Here is a 20,021-nt window from a genome sequence, read left to right on the forward strand (position 1 = left end):
AGCTCACAGAGAAATCACGAGTGGAGCCCTTTCCGAGGTTTCCCTCTGAGCCTGCTCCACCACCCTGAGGACCCGGGAGGGATGATCAAGCTCTCTTTCCCCTGCTCTTCTGGAGGAAGGCATACAGCTGAAGGGTAGACCCTGTATTTTAAGCTGGAAATCGACGGGTGTGTTTTCTTGTGTGGTTTGGACTTAGTTGTTTCATCTGCCTCCGTTTCTAACTTCTGGGAGATGGGGCAGTAACCACTGCTCTATTTCACGAAGCTCCCATGATAAAGTCCCAGTGGGCATGACAGTGGTCTGAAAGGTGTCCTGGTGGAGGTGGAGGTCTGGGTGCAGGAGGAGGCTGGGAGAGAGGGAGTGTACATTTGGCAAGTGTGTGTGGAGCTGTGTTAATCTTTATCCTTGGGTGCCAGCAGAGACAGCTCCCAGCCTGTGAAGTCACAGCATTCTTATTTTGACCCCCAGACTGTGCATATTTTCTGTGCACTCTTTTCTAACCTTTTCTGTTAGGAAGGGAGGAAACTAACCTTGATGACAGACTGCACAGATGTGTGAATCAATACGTAAAGCCCACACTTGCCCAGACACCATCAAAGTCCGTTGATTCACGATGTCTGATGAGGGCTGGTGATTAACACTGGAGTTACTCTTTAGTGACCTTCTCCCTGGGAAGGTGGACTCCTGGGGTGTTGGAAGCTGACCAAGCAAAACAGTTTGCTGTCTTGGCTTTGCAGACGGGAGGTACAGTAGGTTTGGGGAGGGAAGGCGGTCTAGGCGCCTATAAGAGGTGGGGGTGAGGGTAGCAGGATGGGGAGACTGGGTCTCCTCCTGGGTGAATCATTAGCACGTGGCTCAAACCGCAGCCAGGGCAGTCCATCCTTATGACTCTCTGTTTCTTCCCACTGGCCCTGTAATCTGGGACTAACCCAGAGGATGACAGGTGGTATGGAATTTCTGGAATTGTCTCCTTTTCTGCTTTGCTTCCGGGCAGTGTGTCAGTTGTTTCAGATGGGGCCTCTCCATGCATTCACAAAAATGTAAATGTCTCCTTATACCAGGCTGTGCCCAGGGATGCAACCAATGACTTAGGCCTTGCCCCTGCCTCTCTGGAACTTATAGCTAGCAAATGACGCGCTGCAGGTGACCTGAGTGCCACGACCAGGCTTCCCCTGCCTGTCCCATCAATGCTGGTTTCCTCCTTGGAGAATAATGTTGCTTCTCATTCGTTGCATCATGTTCCCCCCCACAACAGGCACCTTGCATTTTCCCGAACAAATCTCCCTTTCGTATCTTTCAAACTTCTAATTTTCATAGCTTGCAAGGTGCTGACTGATAATAATTTAAGTTGCAATCCTTTCAATTTAAATAAGCAAATTATTGTCCAGAAAAGTTAAAAAAAAAACAAAACTTTAAGACCCCAAGATATCAAGTTGCAATAAAGGAATTAAAAAGTTGGTATTTTAAAGCGTGGCTTGTCTACCTTTCCTTTGGTAAAACATGCTCCTGGTATGACCGGTGGGCTGGTAGAAACAGATTTGCCCAGGTGTGAGTGATAAATGGTGCAGGGAAACACATGACCTTGTCAGAATCCCTTGACCTCATCCATGGAAGAACTATGATAACATCTATCGTCTCTGCTTCACAGAAATATCATGAAGATGAAAAGTAGTAGGAGTGATTTGAGGAAATACAGCGACTTGCTTCCGTAGATGAACGACCTGTGAGGAATGACAGGCTTCTTGTGTATGTTTTTGTGTTGTTCTAATGAAATGCTCACCGTGATAACATTTTCTAAACAGTTTTCCAGGGCACAGACACCAATTGTTTACAAAGTTAATCCACCCAGTGGAGTTCCAGGTAAGAAATCTATTAACAAAGGAATAAATAAGAATCTCTTTACCAAAGCTATTGTAAACTCTTCGACCCTGGTAAATGGTCTCCATAAACAGGAAAATCTTACCACTTCTCTGATGTTGTTTTGAAGGTGAGTGTCAACCTCTGGTTTACTTTAAACCTGGTTTGGTTTCACCTCTGGGCACTTTTGCTCTATTAGGTCACTGATAATCAAAGGAATCCTTACGTGAAAAGAAAAAGAGACCAGCAAAATCAAACCAGGTGTTGCTGGAGAATGGAGAAAATAGATATCATCATCACTCCTAAGTTTATAATCATCCACATACTGCTGCTGCTGCTAAGTCACTTCAGTCGTGTCCGACTCTGTGCGACCCCATAGACGGCAGCCCACCAGGCTCCCCCGTCCCTGGGATTCTCCAGGCAAGAACACTGGAGTGGGTTGCCATTTCCTTCTCCAATGCATGCAAGTGAAAAGTGAAAGTGAAGTCGCTCAGTCGTGTCCGACTCTTCACAACCCCATGGACTGCAGCCTACCAGGCTCCTCCATCCGTGGGATTTTCCAGGCAAGAGTACTGGAGTGGGGTGCCGTCACCTTCTCCACACCCATGTACTAGCAAACCTTTATTGACCCTTGCTGGGAGCCAGGATCTGTTCTAAGCTTTTGGTTTATATTATCTAATTAGATCCTCATAACACCTAGTGCTATAAGAACTATTATTAGTTCCATTGTTTAAAGGCATACCCCTAACGAGTGGTCAAGCTGAGGTTTGGACCCAGACAGAATCTAGAGTGGGCCCATGTACCTTACATTGATTGTATTTTGTATTGAGCCGAGTTGGGTGCCAATTGGAAGGCCATTAACTCTGGTCCTCATCCTGGGAGTTTGTTTATGAGTTAGCGAGCACACGGATATGCAGAGACCAAGAGGACAGAAGAGAAGAGAGAACGCTAGTGGGGTTGAGGCTGGACGCAAAAGAAAGCATTGCAACTAAGGCCTGCCAAGCCTGCTTTAAAACTAAGTAGTAAACAGAGCTAGGATTACATACAATTTGCAGTCTGATTCTTGACGAATTCCTACACGTATTTTAGGTTTCTTGTTTGTTCAGGGATTCCAGGTGGTATAAGTATGGGGATACAAGTTGTTCAGTTTTTACTTGTGATTGGGTCTCAATACATGAACTGATCTAGTTTCGAATGGCTCAAGAATGTCGAAATGAATATCTTACTCAATGAAAAGTGTCTGTACTTTTTGGCGCATGTGTGTGTATAGACACACAGATGTATGTGTTTTTTAAATTACATCCTGAAGAATACGAATTTGGCATTATTAGTCACATTATTCACAGATCTGCTCCATTCCATTCATCTCAATAATCAAGACAAGATCATGTTTTATTAAAAAGAGATGTGACCTGTGAAAGTCACATGCTGTCATTTTGCTCCCCCTGTTTGGACGATAGAAGCCTTGTTAGGATGAGGGATGAGGAGGGAGCCTATTGTGAGCAGTGTGATGCAGGGCATCAGCTGGCACTCAGATTAATCAAGGCCATTTCCCCCACCCAGTTTGAGTTCTTCACACTGTCTTTTCCACCTTCAGGGAGAACTGGTTGGAGTGGTCCCTCTGGGCCGGATCCACACGGCTGCATCTTCAAAATCACTTTCCAGACGATTACTCTCATTTCCTTTGGGAAGCCTGCCCAGAGTAGCAGCCGCAGAGATGGGGGAGGTAGCGGGGACAGCAGAGATATTTTGTGAGCAGTTGATTTCCTATATGTGGTTAACAGTCCTCCACTGTAACGTGGAATCCACCCCCTACCTCCCCCAGCACATGGTCTGGCTTGGCCATTTGTCAGCTGCTGTTGGGCTTCTTTGTTTAGAAATAAAACAAAAACTCGCGGGAATTCCTAGTTTCTATAACCTCCTATTCGTTTTTAAAATTGTGCCCATCAGTTGTAGAAATCATGCCTGCCAAAGCCAGGAAACTGATCATTTAGCCCTAATGAAATGAAGGTGAGTTATTTTGCTAGATGGCAACAGTAGTAGAGACCTTCAGACTCTACGTGCTGTGCTGTGATTAGCTGCTCAGTCACGTCCAATTCTTTGCAACCCCAACCCCATGGACTGTAGCCCACTGGGCTCCCCACAGGGCTCCTCTGTCCACGGTGATTCTCCAGGCAAGAATACTGGTGGGTTGCCATGCCCTCCTCCAGGGGATCTTCCCAACCCAGGGACTGAACCCAGGTCTCCTGCATTGCAGGCAGATTCTTTACTGTCTGAGCCACCAGGGAAACCCAAGAATACTGGAGTGGGTAACTTATCCCTTCTCCAGGGGATCTTCCCGACCAAGAAATTGAACCAGGTTCTCCTGCATTGCAGGCAGATTCTTTACCAGCCAAGCTACCAGGGAAGCCCTAGGCTTCCGCCAATCCCATGACCTTTGTCTAAGTCGACTAACTTCCCACTCGTTGTACTCTGGTCAAGTGCCTGCCGTACTTCCTGGAAGTTTTCCATTGTTTTAGGACCAGTCATCCAATGACTGCAGCTAAAATCACTTCCTATTAATAAAACATGTGCACAGTATGTCAGGAGCATTACTTCTTGGTCATGTTCTTTTTTTGGCCTTAAGTGTAGCCATGAAGAAATTCAAAGTCCTCTGAAGTCAGTGGCCTCATGAGCCCTATAGGTGCCCTTCTCTCTTCTAATTTTGAGGTTTTGTCTAGTTAACCAGCACCTTTCTTATCTCTTAGCATTGTGATACTGGAAGATGACAGCCTCAATGGTTAAATTCTATCATTATTTGGAAGGCATACTCTTGCAGGTTGTGGGATTGTGTGGTGAACTTGAACTGCATTGCCTTGCTATGTTTGCTTCAAACCTTGCTTCATGCCGTTCCACAGATCTGAATCTAGGTGTTTTTCAACTGGAGGAAGTCAGCTCAAGTAGCATCTGGTATGGGTCCCAGAATGTTTCTGAGAAGGGGCTGTTCTAGATTTCTTTCCCAGGTCCTCTGAGCAGAGAAGTTGGGGGTAGTGCTGAGAGTGCCCTTAATGAAAAGGGTTGTTGATGCCTGCTCCCCTATTCCTACAAACTCAAAAGAGGCGAGTATCAGGGGAAAACTTGCTACCCAATGGAAATCTCTGCAAATTGCATAGAGGAGACCCAGCTGAGCAAGTCATCCTCATCAGTGAGCAAGGCAGTGCCAACTGTCTGTGGATCCCCATTTTGCCAGATGTTTGAACATAAGTATTTTTGTTGAATGAATACTGTGTGCAGTGGCTCATTCTTTAAGCCAGGGCTCTGTTGCTCTCTCGTGTCCTTCTTTCTGACTTCCTACCCGATCAGTTCATCCGTGACATTTATCTTTTGTACCCTGAGATACAGAAAAAAGTTTAGTATTTTTGAATATCCATCCAGATCGTGCGATATGAGCCTTCTCTTATCACATGTGTCCAGAGGAAAGTCACATGGAACACTCCCAAAGAATATTATTCTTAAATCCCGTGTAGGTGAGTGGTCTATACACAGCCAAGAGGGGAACAAGGCAGTGTATTTCAGCAGGCCCTCCCTCCCTTCCTCCATCCCTCCCTCCCGGGGACTGAGGAAGCTCTGCTACTCCTTCTGCTCCATACCAACGTGATAAAGTCTGCAATGGCAATGGTTGATTGTTTTTGCTTCTTTGATTGATGACTGGCTCGTACTTGGTGATCCTTTGCTGTTGTACAATTTATAAAACTGTGTTAGTATTCTGAGTCATGACCAGTTTGGCCATTTTGAGTAGAGATAACTGAAAAAGAAATACAGTGTATGTTATATATTTAGAGTGTGAGCTGAATAGGTTAATTAAAAAAATTTTTTTTCAAACAGGAAAGCTAATACATGTGTATGGCTGGATTATCACTGGAAGGTCAGAAACCTTTGATTTTGATGCTGAGTACATTGATAGGTAAGTGTGTGCTTGTTTCTGTGTTCGACCTGTTACAGATACGCAGGATTGCTCCCTGAGACCGGCTTCCTTGAGAGCAATAAATTGTGAGCAGTCGGCACAGAACTGCTATTTTCCTCTTCGCAGTTTATGGTCCCTGGTGAGCTGGGCTTCAGCAAACTTGGCTAATGTAATTGCAACTGGTCGATTAAGTTGGTCCATTTATTTACTGACAACTAGTCACTCTGGGCACAGTGTGAGTTGGACTGTAATTGCATCTGTGGCTTTTCTTTCTTGATTCTTCCCCTTTTCCCTCTTGTTTCTCAAGCTGGAATAAATCCTTTATAACCATGTGTGAACCTGACCACTGTAACATCCTTGTTTGTTATCCATCTGTATATTTAGAAATTCTGTTAGTGTGATCAGACAAAAATGTGGAAAATGTACAGAAAGCCATTGAGCTATTTTTAAAATTTATTTTATTGCAGTCTAGTTGATTTACAATGTGTTAATTTCTGCTGTACAGCAAAGTGATTCAGTTTTATGTCTATCTCTCTCTCTCTCTCTCTATATATATATATATATACATTCTTTTTCATGTTATTTTCCATTATGGTTTATCACAGGACACTGAATATATTTCCCTGTGCTATACAGTATGACCTTATTGTTTATCCATCCTATTAGTATATGTAATAGTTTGCATCTGTTAATCCCAAGCTCCCGATCCTGTCTTCCTCCTCTTCTCCTCCCGCTTAGCAACCGCAAGTCTGTTCTCTATGTCTGTGAGTCTTTCTGTTTTGAAGATAAGTTCATTTGCATCATATTCTAGTTTCCACATATGAGTGATGTCATATGGTGTTTGTGCAAGCAATTGAGTTTTTAATATTTTGGGGGAATGATTAGGGCTTCTCTAGTAGCTTCGTGGTAAAGAATCTGCCTGCCAAGCAGGAGACATGGGTTTGATCCCTGGGTCAGGAAGATCCCTTGGAGAAGGAAACAGCAATCCACTCCAATATTCTTGTCTGGGTGATTTGATGGACAGAGGACCTTGGTGGGCTTGCAAAGGGTTGGGTACGTAGGATGCCGATGTGACTTTTTTCATTGGAGACTTTTAAAATGGAAAGTGAATTGAGATGTTCGTGAGAACCTCTAAGCAACTGTGGTTACTCAGCATGAAGCAGTTAGAGTGAGGGTTTATAAGGTAGAAGGACCACAGCCTCATGAGATGCTCTGCTGAGGGACGCCACATAGTATGTCTAATTTTTCCTCTACCCCTTGGATAGAGTGGGGGAATCCTCATGTTCTGCTACAAATCTTTGATTTTGAAGTTGACTGCTTTCAGGATCTACATTTCTGGCATAAAATAATGGTCAGGGAATTCCTGGGCAGCCCAGTGGTTAGGACTTGGCACTTTTCACTGCTATGGCCACAGTTGATCCCTACCTAGTTAGGGAGCTAAGATACAGCACGCTAGGCTGCGGCCTAATAATAATAATAAAATAGTCAACTTGTCTTGAATGGAAATTACTCTTCCCATGGAGGCTTGAGGCCCCAAGTACATCCCTGACGATATGCCATACTCAGTACTTGGTCCCATCACAGCCTTGGTCTGGGATACTGTTTAGGAGGAACACAGGCGTACACTCCTCAGTGGCTCTGTGTAGACCCAGTATAGTCAAGGAGGAGATGATGATGATTTTTCTGGAAGGGGCAGTGCTCCCTCACTGGTGTGAAAGTATGGGCCACAGATGAGTGTTGTGCATCCTGCCCTAGGGTTGAGGGTCTGATTTAGCATCTCCTCTGGGGACAGTCCCCAGCCACCTGCACTAATGCCCCATAAGTTAAGAGATGAATGTTCACAATAGTGTTTCCTCTGAGTTTTTCCAGAAATGTTTGCAGAGAGCACTCCCTCTTGACTTGTGTCTGTTGTTCCCCTTTTGTATCCAGTCCACTGATTTTGGAAGCTCAGGGAGACCAATGGATCACTCCTTGCTCTCTTGTAAACAGACAGACAGGATCCCGGTGAGTATCTTTCTTGCCAATATCTATGTTTTTAGGCTCTCCCACGTGGGCATAGCACACACATAAACATCTATTTTTAATTTAAAGCACCCATGCCTGTTGACTGCCTCATCTTTAGACTTCCTAGAAATGGCACAGTCATCGATTCACAATGCAACCTGAAGTGGGTTCAGAAAGCTTTCTTGAAAAGACAGGTAGCTAATAATAAGTGCTTACTGCATGAACACTTTCACATTGAAGGCAGCCAATAACCTTGTAAGTACATACAGCTCTTAGTCTCACTTTACAGATTTGGGAGCTGAGGCACAGAGAGGTTAAGTAATTGCCCAGAGTCTCACTACGAGCAAGTGGCAGAGCTGGGATTTGAACCTGGGTCCACTCACTAGCCTCTGGAGTTCATCCTGTTAACCACTGTACTATATCCAGAGTTCATCCTCTCACCCACTGTACTGTATCGACTAGCCAGAGGAAAAAAACACTAAAGTTTCAATTGTTCAATTGTTTATTTATTACAAGGAAAATTTAGAAAATGAGTATCTATGTGCTTACTTTTGAGATAATCAACATTTTTCTGGCTTTTTCAAATCACTTGGGACTGAGTGGGTTAACCTTCTGTACCCTATGACTTACCTTTTTGGGACTAGTGTTTAGAAGAGGCAAATTGTATAATGTGATTTCTTCCTGGTATCTTTCATTGGTTTGCTCAGAATTTTCCTGTTTCAGGTTCAAACTTGCTAATAGACTTTTTTTGGGGGGAGGGTGATAATGATCTTGCTGTCCTTGTCATAAAACAGACTTTGGAAAGAAAGAACCCAATGGAGGTAAGGAGTACGTTAAATTTTGTCTCTCACACTATGTGTTTGACTGGTAGTGTATGTATTGATGATAACTCTAGTTATAATTTTATTTTGTTTTATAACTTTCCTGGGTAAAGAACCAGAGCTTCTGAAGTGAATTGCCAGGTAATTCTTATCTCTTACCTTTTCCTGTTTTTCCCTAGCTATCCTATTCAGGAAGACCATGGTCTTGGGACTCTGCAATGTCGTGTGGAAGGCAACTACATTGGTCTGTTTGAGAAGTAACAGAATTTTAAAGTCTTATCCATCTGTGTCTCTGTGTCCAGAAAAAAACTATTTCAAGAATTGGTTCTCCTGAGAATGATACTAATAATTACCATTTGTTGAGAATTCTCTGAGAGACGCTCTAGGAAGCAGCTTAAATATAAACTAAATTAATCCTCACACATGCACCTGTGAGGCTGGTGGGATTGTTCTTGCTTTGTAGGAGAGAAAGTTGAAGCTAGTAACCAGTGGAGCAGGATTTATCCTTCTTGGTCTAACTCCAAGCCAGTTCTTAGCTGCTCTATTGCTATTACATTTATCCTTGTATTGTTAGACGTCGCCACTGCTGATGCAATGCGAGTCTGGAACGTGTTTATTTCGAGCACTGTTAGAGACGTTAAGGTGCGGGTGGTACCTTGGTGATCGCTGGACTTCTTGCTTTATGATAGCAATGTTCTGGCCCATGTAGTTCATGCAGGTTCCTGTATTGATGCTTATTTCTGTTTGTTATAGGCTCCCAGAATGTTAGTTTCTCAGTATTTAACAAAGGAAAGTAAGTAACTGGGAGGAAGCAAATTTATTTTTATCTTACATTATCTACTCTCTTGTCTTGCTTAGTTTTCTTTAACCTTTTATAATGGAAAATTTCAAATGTATACAAACAGTAGCGTAATAAATCTCCAGGTACCTACTTGATTCTTTTTTTACACCTGAGTGAATATAACTGTGTCCTGTGCACTCATCTTGAAGTGACATAAATGTTTCAATGGGATAAAGATACAGAATTTGGGGAATTACTTAAGTAATCTCATAATACTGGAATTTTATTTTATTTATTTTTTATTTTTTTTATGGAATTTTAAAACAGTACATAGTTCCATAAAGTGCTTTGTGTCATTCCAGGAAATGACTTCTTTAAGATGGAAGGGGTCCAGATTTTATAGAACTCTGGAGAGAGAAATGTGGAGTTTGGATTTCTGCTTGCCTTACCTCATATTCTGACACTATGTACTTTTCAGTGTTTCCTGAAAAGGGCATTGCCTAGCTGATATTAATTTCATTGTGAAGATAATAACACATGACCTACAGCTACTCAGCTCAACATAGGGAGATTTGCTCTTTGTGTCTCTGACTCTTTTTTAGGAAGGAATAAAACTAGCATCTATTGACTACCTCCCACGGGCCAATTCCACACCAAGCCCTTTCACATTCATTATTCCGTTTAATGCTAGTCACACTCTGTAAAGTAGGTATTATTATTCCCATGTAATTTTATAGATCAGAAAACAAACTTTGCCCCATTGGTATTCTCTAGTCATCAAAAGGAGCCGGTATCTAAACAGTTTTAAAGATCACTAAAAGTTAGTGATCTTCTTTCAAGCAGTTAATCTAAAAAATGAAATCCCAGATGCAATTTTCATCCAAAACACAATTTTGTGTTTTTGTTTTTTTTTTTTTCCTTTTTTTGGAGGTCAGTGATACACAAGGATGCATGGCTGGTCAGTGCGAAGCAAGACCTTTTTCTGTACCAGACGTACTCAGGTACCATTTTCCTTCACGGTATTTCTCCCCCCTTCCCTCACACCACCCTGGACCTTGAATTCTCTCTGACTTCCTCTGGCCATTTCTCTATGATCATTAACACCTAAAGCTTTCCCTGCAGTCATTGATGGCCCTTTGGTTTTGTGTGAGAATAAGTTCCTTGATGAGTGTTGACTTTATTTACTATATTAAATTTTTGAATATTAAATTTAATATTTATCTATTAATTATTGAAATTAAATTCAAAGTAAAATTAAAATATTAGAAGAGGCTTGGTCATGGATTTTTATACAAAATCTAGGGATATAAACTGAGTAAAAGAAAGGGGAATCATCCTTATTGTATGTTCTAAGAGAATAACAGAAAAGAGATGGTGCTGAAAAATCTAAAAGCACATCTTTGTAGTTATTTTAGCATCTCACCTCTGAGTATTCATTCAAGGATTTATGATTTGCTGATACAGATGCTAAGTTTGTGTTGTGATGAGTATACAAAAAAAACCAAAATCTGAAAAACTGGAAACTTGCATGAAATTGTGAACTCAGTCTAGGACTAGAAAGCTGACTCCTGAAAATGAGTGCTAGCTTCTCAAGTTGAGTACAATCTCAAAACCACTGAAAAGTTGTGAGGCTGATTCAAATCCCAGAGGCAGCAGAAATCTACCTTTGCCAAAAGTGCAAGAAATTTCCTAAGTGAAGGGGTCGATGCCATTCACTCTGTAGGTGGCCTACCTCCGTCAAAGCTGGATTTTGACCCTTGCTTTTGTTTTGGAGTGGTAACCACTCATAATTAGCCTCTTTGTACCTTCAGTTAATGAGAGAACATGACTACTTGTTCGCTTTGAGGGGATGAAACTTAGAACTCTCAAAGTTTGATCATAGGAGGGGAAAAGATCAGAAAAAGTTAAATTCCTGGGGACTTGTGGCATATGACAGTGTAACTCATTCTTTGCTTAGAGCAAATCACAGACTCATATGTGTAAGCTGAGACCTTGACCAATGCATGCGGAGTTGAGGTCTCTATAAAGTATAACCTATTGTTCTGTGATGTATAAATAGGGTCCTTGAAGTGAGGAGACAGATGTCCTAAGAAAGCCTCATGGTATGCAGGGATTTTTGCTGACAGCATGAGCAACCATGGGGAAACTCATGGGAAAAGCTGCAATTCCCACTCTTTTTAAATATTGATCCTGTATAGTGGCTCAGACGGTAAAGAATCTGCCTGCAGTGCAGGAGACACAAGAGATGTGGGTTCGATCCTTGGGTTGGGAAGATCCCCTGGAGAAGGACATGGCAATCCACTCCAGTATTCTTGCCTGGAAAATCCCATGGACAGAGGAACCTAGCAGGCTACAGTCCATGGGGTCACAAAGAATTTGATAGGACTTAGTGACTCAACAGCAGCAACATGATTATATTATTATTCGGGTCACATCCTGGATTATATTTGGAAACTTACTTTTCTTTTCCTCTTGCAGAAATACTGTCTGTGTTTCCAGAAACTGGGAGCCTTGGGGGAAGAACAGACATCATAATTATAGGAGACTTCTTTGACAACCCTGCTCAGGTTACCATTGCAGGTAAGTTGAAATGATTGAAAAGAGTTCATACTTGAATGCTGTAGGATATTATATATCTCTTTTGGCCTGGAGAGGGTGGAAGGGAAGCAATCTTTGCCTCTTCTGACTCCTCCTGGGACCCTGTTCCACGGTCTTTGTCCTATGTTTGGTTGAGACTGGGAAAAGGAGGGGATTTTGGCCTTGCAGCTCTGCAAACATGTAACAGAATGCCCTGTTGCAGATACCCTCACAAATCAGAGCAAGTCCCTTTGGTGTCCCCATCTGGGGAGGGAAGAGAAGCAAGGGCATAGCTCCTTTTCACAAAAGTATTTCTTTTAAGGGCTTCCCTGGCGGCTCAGATGGTAAAGAACCTGTCTGCATTGCAGGAGACCAGGGCTCAATCCCTGAGTTGGGAAGATCCCTTGGAGAATGGTTACCCACTCCAGTATTCTACCCTGAAGAATTCCATGGATAGAGAAGCCTGGTGGGCTATAGTCCATGGGGTCCCAAAGAGTGGGACATGACTGAGTGACTAACATTTTCACTTTATTCACTTCTCACTCCTTCTAAAAGGCAACCTCACCCCCTCCTCCTTAGCCCTGGTTGTAGGAATAAGCAGGAGTGGGTGGGCATTTGTTACACCAATTCTTCTGGAATGCCCCCTGGACAAATGCTTTTGTGGAACCTGCCTAGAATCCTTTGTTCTGCCTGATGGGATGCTCTTCTAGCTGGTGACACCAAGGATTCTGGACGATGTTTTCACACTCTCCTGTCACAGTTCCCTTCCCTAGCTCGGTCATCTCCACGGAACGGCATGGCTGACATTGCTTTCTTCCTGATTGTTCTAAGTGGCCTGTGTTCCACTGCTCTACATTCTCTCTTTCCTGCCTCCTCCCACAACTTTCTACTCTCCACTTCCGGCCTTTTGCCCTGCTACAGGAGCCTGTCTACTTTAGTGTGGTCCTCTGGCCACATCTGTATCTCCACTGGTATTGCTACTGACATCTGTATCTAATTTAAATTTCCCCTCAGGCATTCCGTGTGATATTAGACATGTGTCTCCCAGGAGGATTGAGTGTACCACCAGGGCCCCAAGTAAAGGTGCAAGGCTCTCTGCTCCTCAGGCAGGTAAGGAAGTCGCCACGGTGACATTTTTTAACCACAAGGGGCAGGAAGTGGAAAGGAAGGCGTTTGAATCTGGTCTCAGCTGTTTGATTGGCTGCTCAGTGAGTCCTGCATCATGGATCAGAGCTTTTCTTTCAGAGGTATTCTTAGCTTTACTCAGATGCTTGACAACACCCGGGACTCCTAGCCCCAGGCGACTGAATGGCCAGTGGGTTCAGTGGAAACCACAATCCAGGAAGTGTAACTGCCATCAAAACGTTCCCATAGTGATTGGTGGAAAAGCCTGAGCTGCCTCCTCCATGCTCTGGGTCAGTTGCACTCCAGTTCATGCTCTAAGAAGACAGAGCAACAGACTGCTTCTTCTATGCTCATAGGACGGTTAGATGAGGCAGAGAGTGGGGTGTAATGGGGTGCATTTAAATGTTGTTTCTTTGCTGTTGTGGGCACTGTCTGTTACTCTGAAAAGTAGAGCTGTATTGTGATGGGGCCACCAGAAACAGAGGGGGCAGGGGGCAGGTTCCACTGGTCCTTTTTCACTATTTATTTATTTTTGGCTGGATCTTCATTGCTGCACATGAGCTTTCTTCGTTGTAGTGCACGGGCTTCTCCCTGTAGCGGCTTCTCTTGTGAAGCACAGGCTCTAGACGCACGGGCTTCAGTAGTGTGACACACTGGCTTAGTTGCCCCATGGCATGTGGGATCTTCTCGGACCAAGGATCGAACCCATGTATCCTGAATTGCAAGGCGGATTCTTAACCACTGGACCACCAGGAAAGTCCACCTTCTGTGTTTAAACCTCCTACCCCATGTCTACAAATTGCAAGTGCACCAGGGAAGCACTTTTCTGGGAAGTGTTAGAACAGGATCTCAGGTGTAGTTAGGGATGAAGGGTAGTTGGTGTCTGGAGTCCTACATGCCCCACAGGGGCTGACTTCACAGTTAAAAGCACAGGCAGGGGAGTTCATCTCCTGAGTCTCATCGAGGGGAAAACTTTCTAAAGAAAGGCCATTCGGGTGTAAAAACTCATTCAAAGCGTAGGCTGGGCATTCTCCAGGTCCCTGATCTGTGGTCTTTACTCAGGGAAAGCTCTAATCCAAGGTAACAAATGACTATATGAAGCAAGTGATGGAGAAAATGTGAGTCTGAATTCAGGGAATAGAGAGTCTGATTCCTATCACAGCGGTTCCTGCTGGAAGCTACCAGGGTCGTGGTAGGGGAATTTCCTGAGTGCTGCTGATTTTTTTAACTTGAGGAAGTAATTTTTATTGCATTTCTAGGCTTCCTTATTACATTTAGCAGGCAAGTTTGAAGAATGTTGCTCTAAAATAAGATCAAAAGAGTTTAAAGTGTACATTATAAATAAAATGTATATGGAAAACATAATGTGGCAGTTCTGGATGGTTGACAGTGTCCTTTATACAATGCTTTTGGAATTTCTTTTATGGAAGAGTAGTAGGGTGGGGTGGACAGGCAGCTGTTAACATTCGATCGTTAGCTCTAGACAGGCAGATCACAGTCTCCTCCCCAGGGCCCTCCAGGCTGTCTGGTCTCAGGCTGGCGGGTGAGCTGGGGGTCTCAGGGACAGGATGAGGGCTGTGTCCTGCAAAGCTCCCAAGCCCTCACCCCAGCCTCCCATTGACCGGCGCAGGTCTTGAGTCAAGGACGACTTCTCCCCTTATCTTTGCCTCTGCGACCTAATGGCGACAGGGGTCTCCATGGGTTGCAGTTCATGGGATGCAGCCCCGATTTGGGCGGCCTGAGGATCCTGAGGGGCAGCTGGAGTCCTCTGTGATGGTGACTGGGTAAGGTCTGGATACCTGAGGGCACCGCCAGCTGAGAGCTGCCTCCTCAGCTAGGCTGGGCACTGGCAGGAGGACCCAAACTTGAGTGCTGGCCATACATTCCCTGGGCAGGGTAACCGGCACCCGCAGGGACCCCTCCTCCTCTTAACTAGGACCTGGATCTCAGAGGGTGAAGGTTGAGCCTTCTTGGGACCTTGCCATTTCTTGTCAGAACGGAGACTAACATTTGTTTTGATGGAGACTGGAACATTATGGCCTGACCTCAAGAACAAAAGATCTGACACCTAGAAATTTGCAACAACTAATAACGCCCCTCCCTCACCTTCCCTATAAAAGGACTTTGCTGAAAAGCTTTCAGGGAGCTTGGGTTTTTTTTAAAGTCGTGAGCCACTCTTCTTGCATGGCTCTGCGGTAAACCTTTCTCTGTTCCAGGCTCCGATGTTTTGGTATTGTTTGGCCTCAGTGTGTATCGGGCACACAGCCCTGTGTTGGGTAATAATGAATAATAATTCATGCATTGGGTAACAGGACAAATGATCCTGTTTTGCAGCTGTTGTCAGAAGCAGGCGTGGGGCACTTGGCAGTGTTCGGTCCTTACAACTGGGATGGCGGTGCTACTGACCTCTAGTGGGTAGAGGCTGGAAGTGCTGCTAAATATCCTTCAGTACAGCCCTTAAAACGCATTGCAGGCAGCACCAGGGAAGCCCCACAACGGAGTTATCCAGCTCCAAATATCAATCCTGCTGAGCCTGAGAAACCTCAAATAGTACATTAAAATATGCTGTTATTTTTCTGCTTATTCCTTATCTGTTTCCCCTTCGTAGGATTTAACAGGGAATAACAACAGGAATTAAAAATAATAATAACAGCCCTAGCTATCCTTTACTGAGTACTTATATTTCCGGCTCTTCGTGTATATATTTTAAGCTCCCTTTGTCTTTTTCCCTCCAGATTTGTCAAACTGACTTTACTTCTCCCCACGGCTTTATTGAGATATAATTGCCGTGTAACTCAGCTCCCTTAGTCTTTAGAGCAGTTTCTCTGTTTACTATTGACCCCATTTTGATGCAGGAGAAAATAAAGATGTGAAGCAGTTTGCTCAAAGCTGCCCATTAAGTAAGTGGTAGAGCTGGACTCTGAACCCATCCATGGGTGATTCCAGAGCTTTTACCGTCAACCCAATTAGTAGCCAGTATCGGAGAAGGCAATGGCACCCCACTCCAGTACTCTTGCCTGGAAAATCCCATGGACGGAGGAGCCTGGTAGGCTGCAGTCCATGGGGTCGCTAAGAGTTGGACACGACTGAGCAACTTCACTTTCACTTTTCACTTTCATGCATTGGAGAAGGAAATGGCAACCCACTCCAGTGTTCTTGCCTGGAGAATCCCAGGGACAGGGGAGCCTGGTGGGCTTCCGTCTATGGGATCGCACAGAGTCGGACATGACTGAAGTGACTTAGCAGCATTGATAACACAATGCAGTATTTTAAAAAGCAGAGACATTACTTTGTTGACAAAGGTCGTCTAGTCAAAGCTATGATTTTTCCAGTAGTCATATATGGATGTGAGAGTTAGACTATAAAGAAAGCTGAGTGCCAAAGAATTGATGCTTTTGAACTGTGGTGTTGGAGAAGACTCTTGAGAGTCCCTTGGACAGCAAGGAGATCAAACCAGTTAATCCTAAAGGAAGTCAGTCCTGAATATTCATTGGAAGGACTGATGCTGAAGCTGAAGCTCCAATACTTTGGCCACCTGATGTGAAGAACTGACTCACTGGAAAAGACCCTGATGCTGGGAAGGATTGAAGGCAGGAGGAGAAGGGGACGACAGAGGATGAGATGGTTGGATGGCATCACTGATTCAATGAACATGAGTTTGAGCAAGCTCTGGGAGTTGGTGATGGACAGGGAATCCTGGTGTGCTGCAGTCCATGGAGTCACAAAGAGTCGAACATGACTGAGCAACTGAACTGAACTGTACTGACTGATTACACATATGTCTTTGGTCTCAGGGTTTTTTTTTTTTTTTAATATAAAACACAAATAAATAGATGACATTTAGAATGTTATGTAATGGCAGCCTGTCACATGATTTGCTGCATGTTCACAAACTGAGGTCAGGACTCATGAAAAATGTGAGGATTGCCAATTTTTGGGGACAAAGAGGGTTTAGGGAATAGAGTTCTCATGACATTAAAAGTGCACTGAAGTGCACTCCTGGCTTCACAAGCCTTTTTTGCTTTTTCGAATTTTTCTCTTATCTGGACACTCCCATTAAAAAGCGCTCCTTGGTTTTTTATGGTCCTCTGAGAAGATGCCCCTTTACTGCTCCTTGTCAGGTGTCTCTTTCTCAGAGGCTGAATTCTTACACCTAGCAGTAGTTTCCACCTTCTAGAACATTTGTATTATCTTTATTTATTTTGGGGGGTATTCTTTCACTTAAATTTATTAGGATAAAGTTGCTTTACAATATTGTGTAAGTTTCTGCTGTACACCAAAGTGAATCAGCTCTATATACAGTCTTTACAATGTCTCACATGATTACTCCATCTGGGTCTCAGTTGACTCACCTTCTAAATCGTTCCCGTATCATCTTCATCCTGAATCTGTAGTCAAGAAGTTCCCCCGCTTGGGGGAGAATCCCCCTCTGATGTTTATGAGGCATACGTGTCTTACAGGCAATCGAGGGCTTCTCTTTGAAGTTGGAGATGCTTCTGAGGACTTGGACCTGACTGAAGCCACCCCTGGGTACAGTTGGCAGATCGTCCCTAATGCCAGTTCCCCATCTGGATTTTGGTCAAAGGAAGGGCAACCTTTCAGGTATGTTTGTAGGAAAAGTGGATGTCCAGATCACAAGTGAATCTACTGGCCTGGGTGAGGCTAGGAGACAGATGAGTAAGCAATGAGATTTCTGGGGGAAAATGTAAAATATCTACTAACTCAGCAGTCACAAAGTTTGATCACTGTTTTCAGCCGATATTGGTTATGTTCATGGACCACAGGCCCTTTATGCGTACATGCTAAATTTTGATCAATGAGTAAAATACGTATGTTGTACAGCTTAGTTTGAAATCTGCTTTGGGGAGGACTATTCATCAGAATATTTAGCTGGGTAGGCTTGGAAGCTTGGTAAAGAGCAGGGCAAAACTTCCTGTAGGAATGTGGTTAAGAGATAAAACCAATATCTGGATGATGCTAAAGAAAGACTCAAACAGTTGCCCTTTGGGCATATGAGGGAGCAGAGGCTGAGCAGCCAACAGCTCTGTGGGAACAATTATCCAGTGCTGTAGGTCAACCAGATGGGTGGTGTAGAGCAGGGGTAAGCTCCCGTGGGCTCGGGAGACATTGTTTTCTACAGCAGTGACTGCAGTGTGGTGAAGTTTCCCTGTTTAGATTTGTCTTTTTAATCCCTTCAAGGATGTGGCCAGAATTTCTCATTATTTTAACGTGGGCTTAAAAATGTAGAAAATAAGAGAACTGTGGAGACATAGTGTGCTCTAAGCTTGTATATAGGGGTCTATATCCTTTAGGTGTGATGGATCTCTTCTTTTTTTGAAACTCTCCTCAGAGAGGTTGGTTATGACTCCTGTATCTGAATTCTGTGCTAAGTCACTTTAGTCATGTCCAACTCTTTGTGACCCTATGGACTGTAGCCTGTCAGGCTCCTCTGTTCATGGGATTCTCCAGGCAAGAATATTGGAGTGGGTTGCCATGTCCCCCTCCAGGGGATCTTTCCCGCCCAGAAATCGAACCTGTGTCTCTTACATCTCCTGCATTTGCAGGCGGGTGAATTCTCGTCAATCTGTAACCACTTTCAAGGATTTGACTCTTCTACTGATTTCTTTTGGCTGTGCTGCATAGCATGTGGGATCTTAGTTCCTCAACCAGGGATCAAACCCATGTCCCCTGCAGTGGAAGTGCAGTCTTAACCACTGGACCACTAGGGGAGTCTCTTGGCCATTTTAAAGGTTAATTCAGTTGTGAAAAGGAAGGCTTTGTTCTCTGTTCATTGAATTTCAGACATTGAAGGAACCAAGTAGGGAAGGAAATCTGATCAGAGTTAAGTTTCTATTGTCTTGAAAGTTGTACTAATTAGATATCTAACCACCAGTATATGGTTTTAAAGTGGCAATAAATAGTGTGTGTGTGTGTTTGGTGGCACCTAGTACTGCAGCTTTGTCATAGTTTCTGAGGACCATAAATAATGTTCCAAAGAAAATCTTTCAGCTATATTCAGTGTGTGTGGGGGCATCAAGGAGAGTCCCACCTCAATAGATAAAAGAACATTTTGATTATTTGGTATGACCTGTAGGTTTCTCTCTGCCATTTCAAGGATCCCCAAACCAGAGAGCAACTCTTTCTATTCTTTCTGGCATTCGTTTCTGTAAAATTCAAAAATTTAAAATAAAACCTTGGAATATTTATTAGTATGATAATGATGGAACTTTAGTTATTTTCAAAACTATTCTCAGAAAATATTCTCTGTATTCTTCATATGTAGATCAAATCAGAGAAAACTCTGATTGAAGATCTCTATTTCTAATAAGAGAATGAGATTTACTATTGATTGAATGCTTACCATGTGCCAGACCCTGTACTGGCCATGTTTGGTAAGTGATCTCAGCTAAGCCCCCAGGTGATCCTATGCTGTGGCTACAGCATCTTTTCCCAAAGATGATGCAAACTGCCTGGGGAGTCGTGCCAGTTCGAAGTGATGGGCTGAGATACTGAGCCAGGCAGGCATCACAGGAAGAGATGCATCCAGAGGGCTCTGGCCAGTCACAGGCATAAGAGTCAAGTGTTTCCTCCTCATTAACATAAAGACAAACAAACCCAAGGGCACCGTAGTTGGGTCAGTGATACCGGGCTTGGCTGCCCTCACGTCTTTCTCTGTGTTCCTCTGCTTTCCAGAGCACGGCTCCGTGGGTTCTTTGTGGCCCCAGAGACAAATAATTACACTTTCTGGATCCAGGCTGACAACCAGGCCTCTCTGTATTTCAGTTGGTCGGAGGACCTGAGGACCAAGGTATTCACCACCTTCTTGTTTTCCTTCTTCTTGTCCCCAGTCCCTCACTCGTGAAAAAAAAAAAAGCAGGAAGTCAAAATGAAGGCTTTCATGGTCTACTGATAG

At 43.8% G+C, this 20,021-nt stretch overlaps 1 protein-coding gene across 2 annotated transcripts in view; it reads left to right on the forward strand.

The window, feature by feature from the left end:
• The window catches only part of PKHD1 (PKHD1 ciliary IPT domain containing fibrocystin/polyductin), a 457,080-nt gene that overhangs the window by 13,579 nt on the left and 423,480 nt on the right, over positions 1-20,021 (forward strand). The window contains exons 6-15 of one of the 2 annotated variants that reach the window (XM_070360807.1): positions 1,803-1,860; positions 5,722-5,800; positions 7,730-7,804; positions 8,805-8,869; positions 9,379-9,418; positions 10,337-10,407; positions 11,885-11,986; positions 12,998-13,093; positions 17,569-17,710; positions 19,802-19,916. In XM_070360807.1, the coding sequence (XP_070216908.1) occupies positions 1,803-1,860; positions 5,722-5,800; positions 7,730-7,804; positions 8,805-8,869; positions 9,379-9,418; positions 10,337-10,407; positions 11,885-11,986; positions 12,998-13,093; positions 17,569-17,710; positions 19,802-19,916 (843 nt within the window). Of the gene's footprint in view, positions 1-1,802; positions 1,861-5,721; positions 5,801-7,729; positions 7,805-8,804; positions 8,870-9,378; positions 9,419-10,336; positions 10,408-11,884; positions 11,987-12,997; positions 13,094-17,568; positions 17,711-19,801; positions 19,917-20,021 lie in introns of those variants that run through there. The other variant, XM_070360808.1, reaches the window with a different exon arrangement.

Source organism: Bos mutus, chromosome 23 (assembly GCF_027580195.1).
Source record: "Bos mutus isolate GX-2022 chromosome 23, NWIPB_WYAK_1.1, whole genome shotgun sequence".
Classification (NCBI taxonomy): Eukaryota; Metazoa; Chordata; class Mammalia; order Artiodactyla; family Bovidae; genus Bos; species Bos mutus.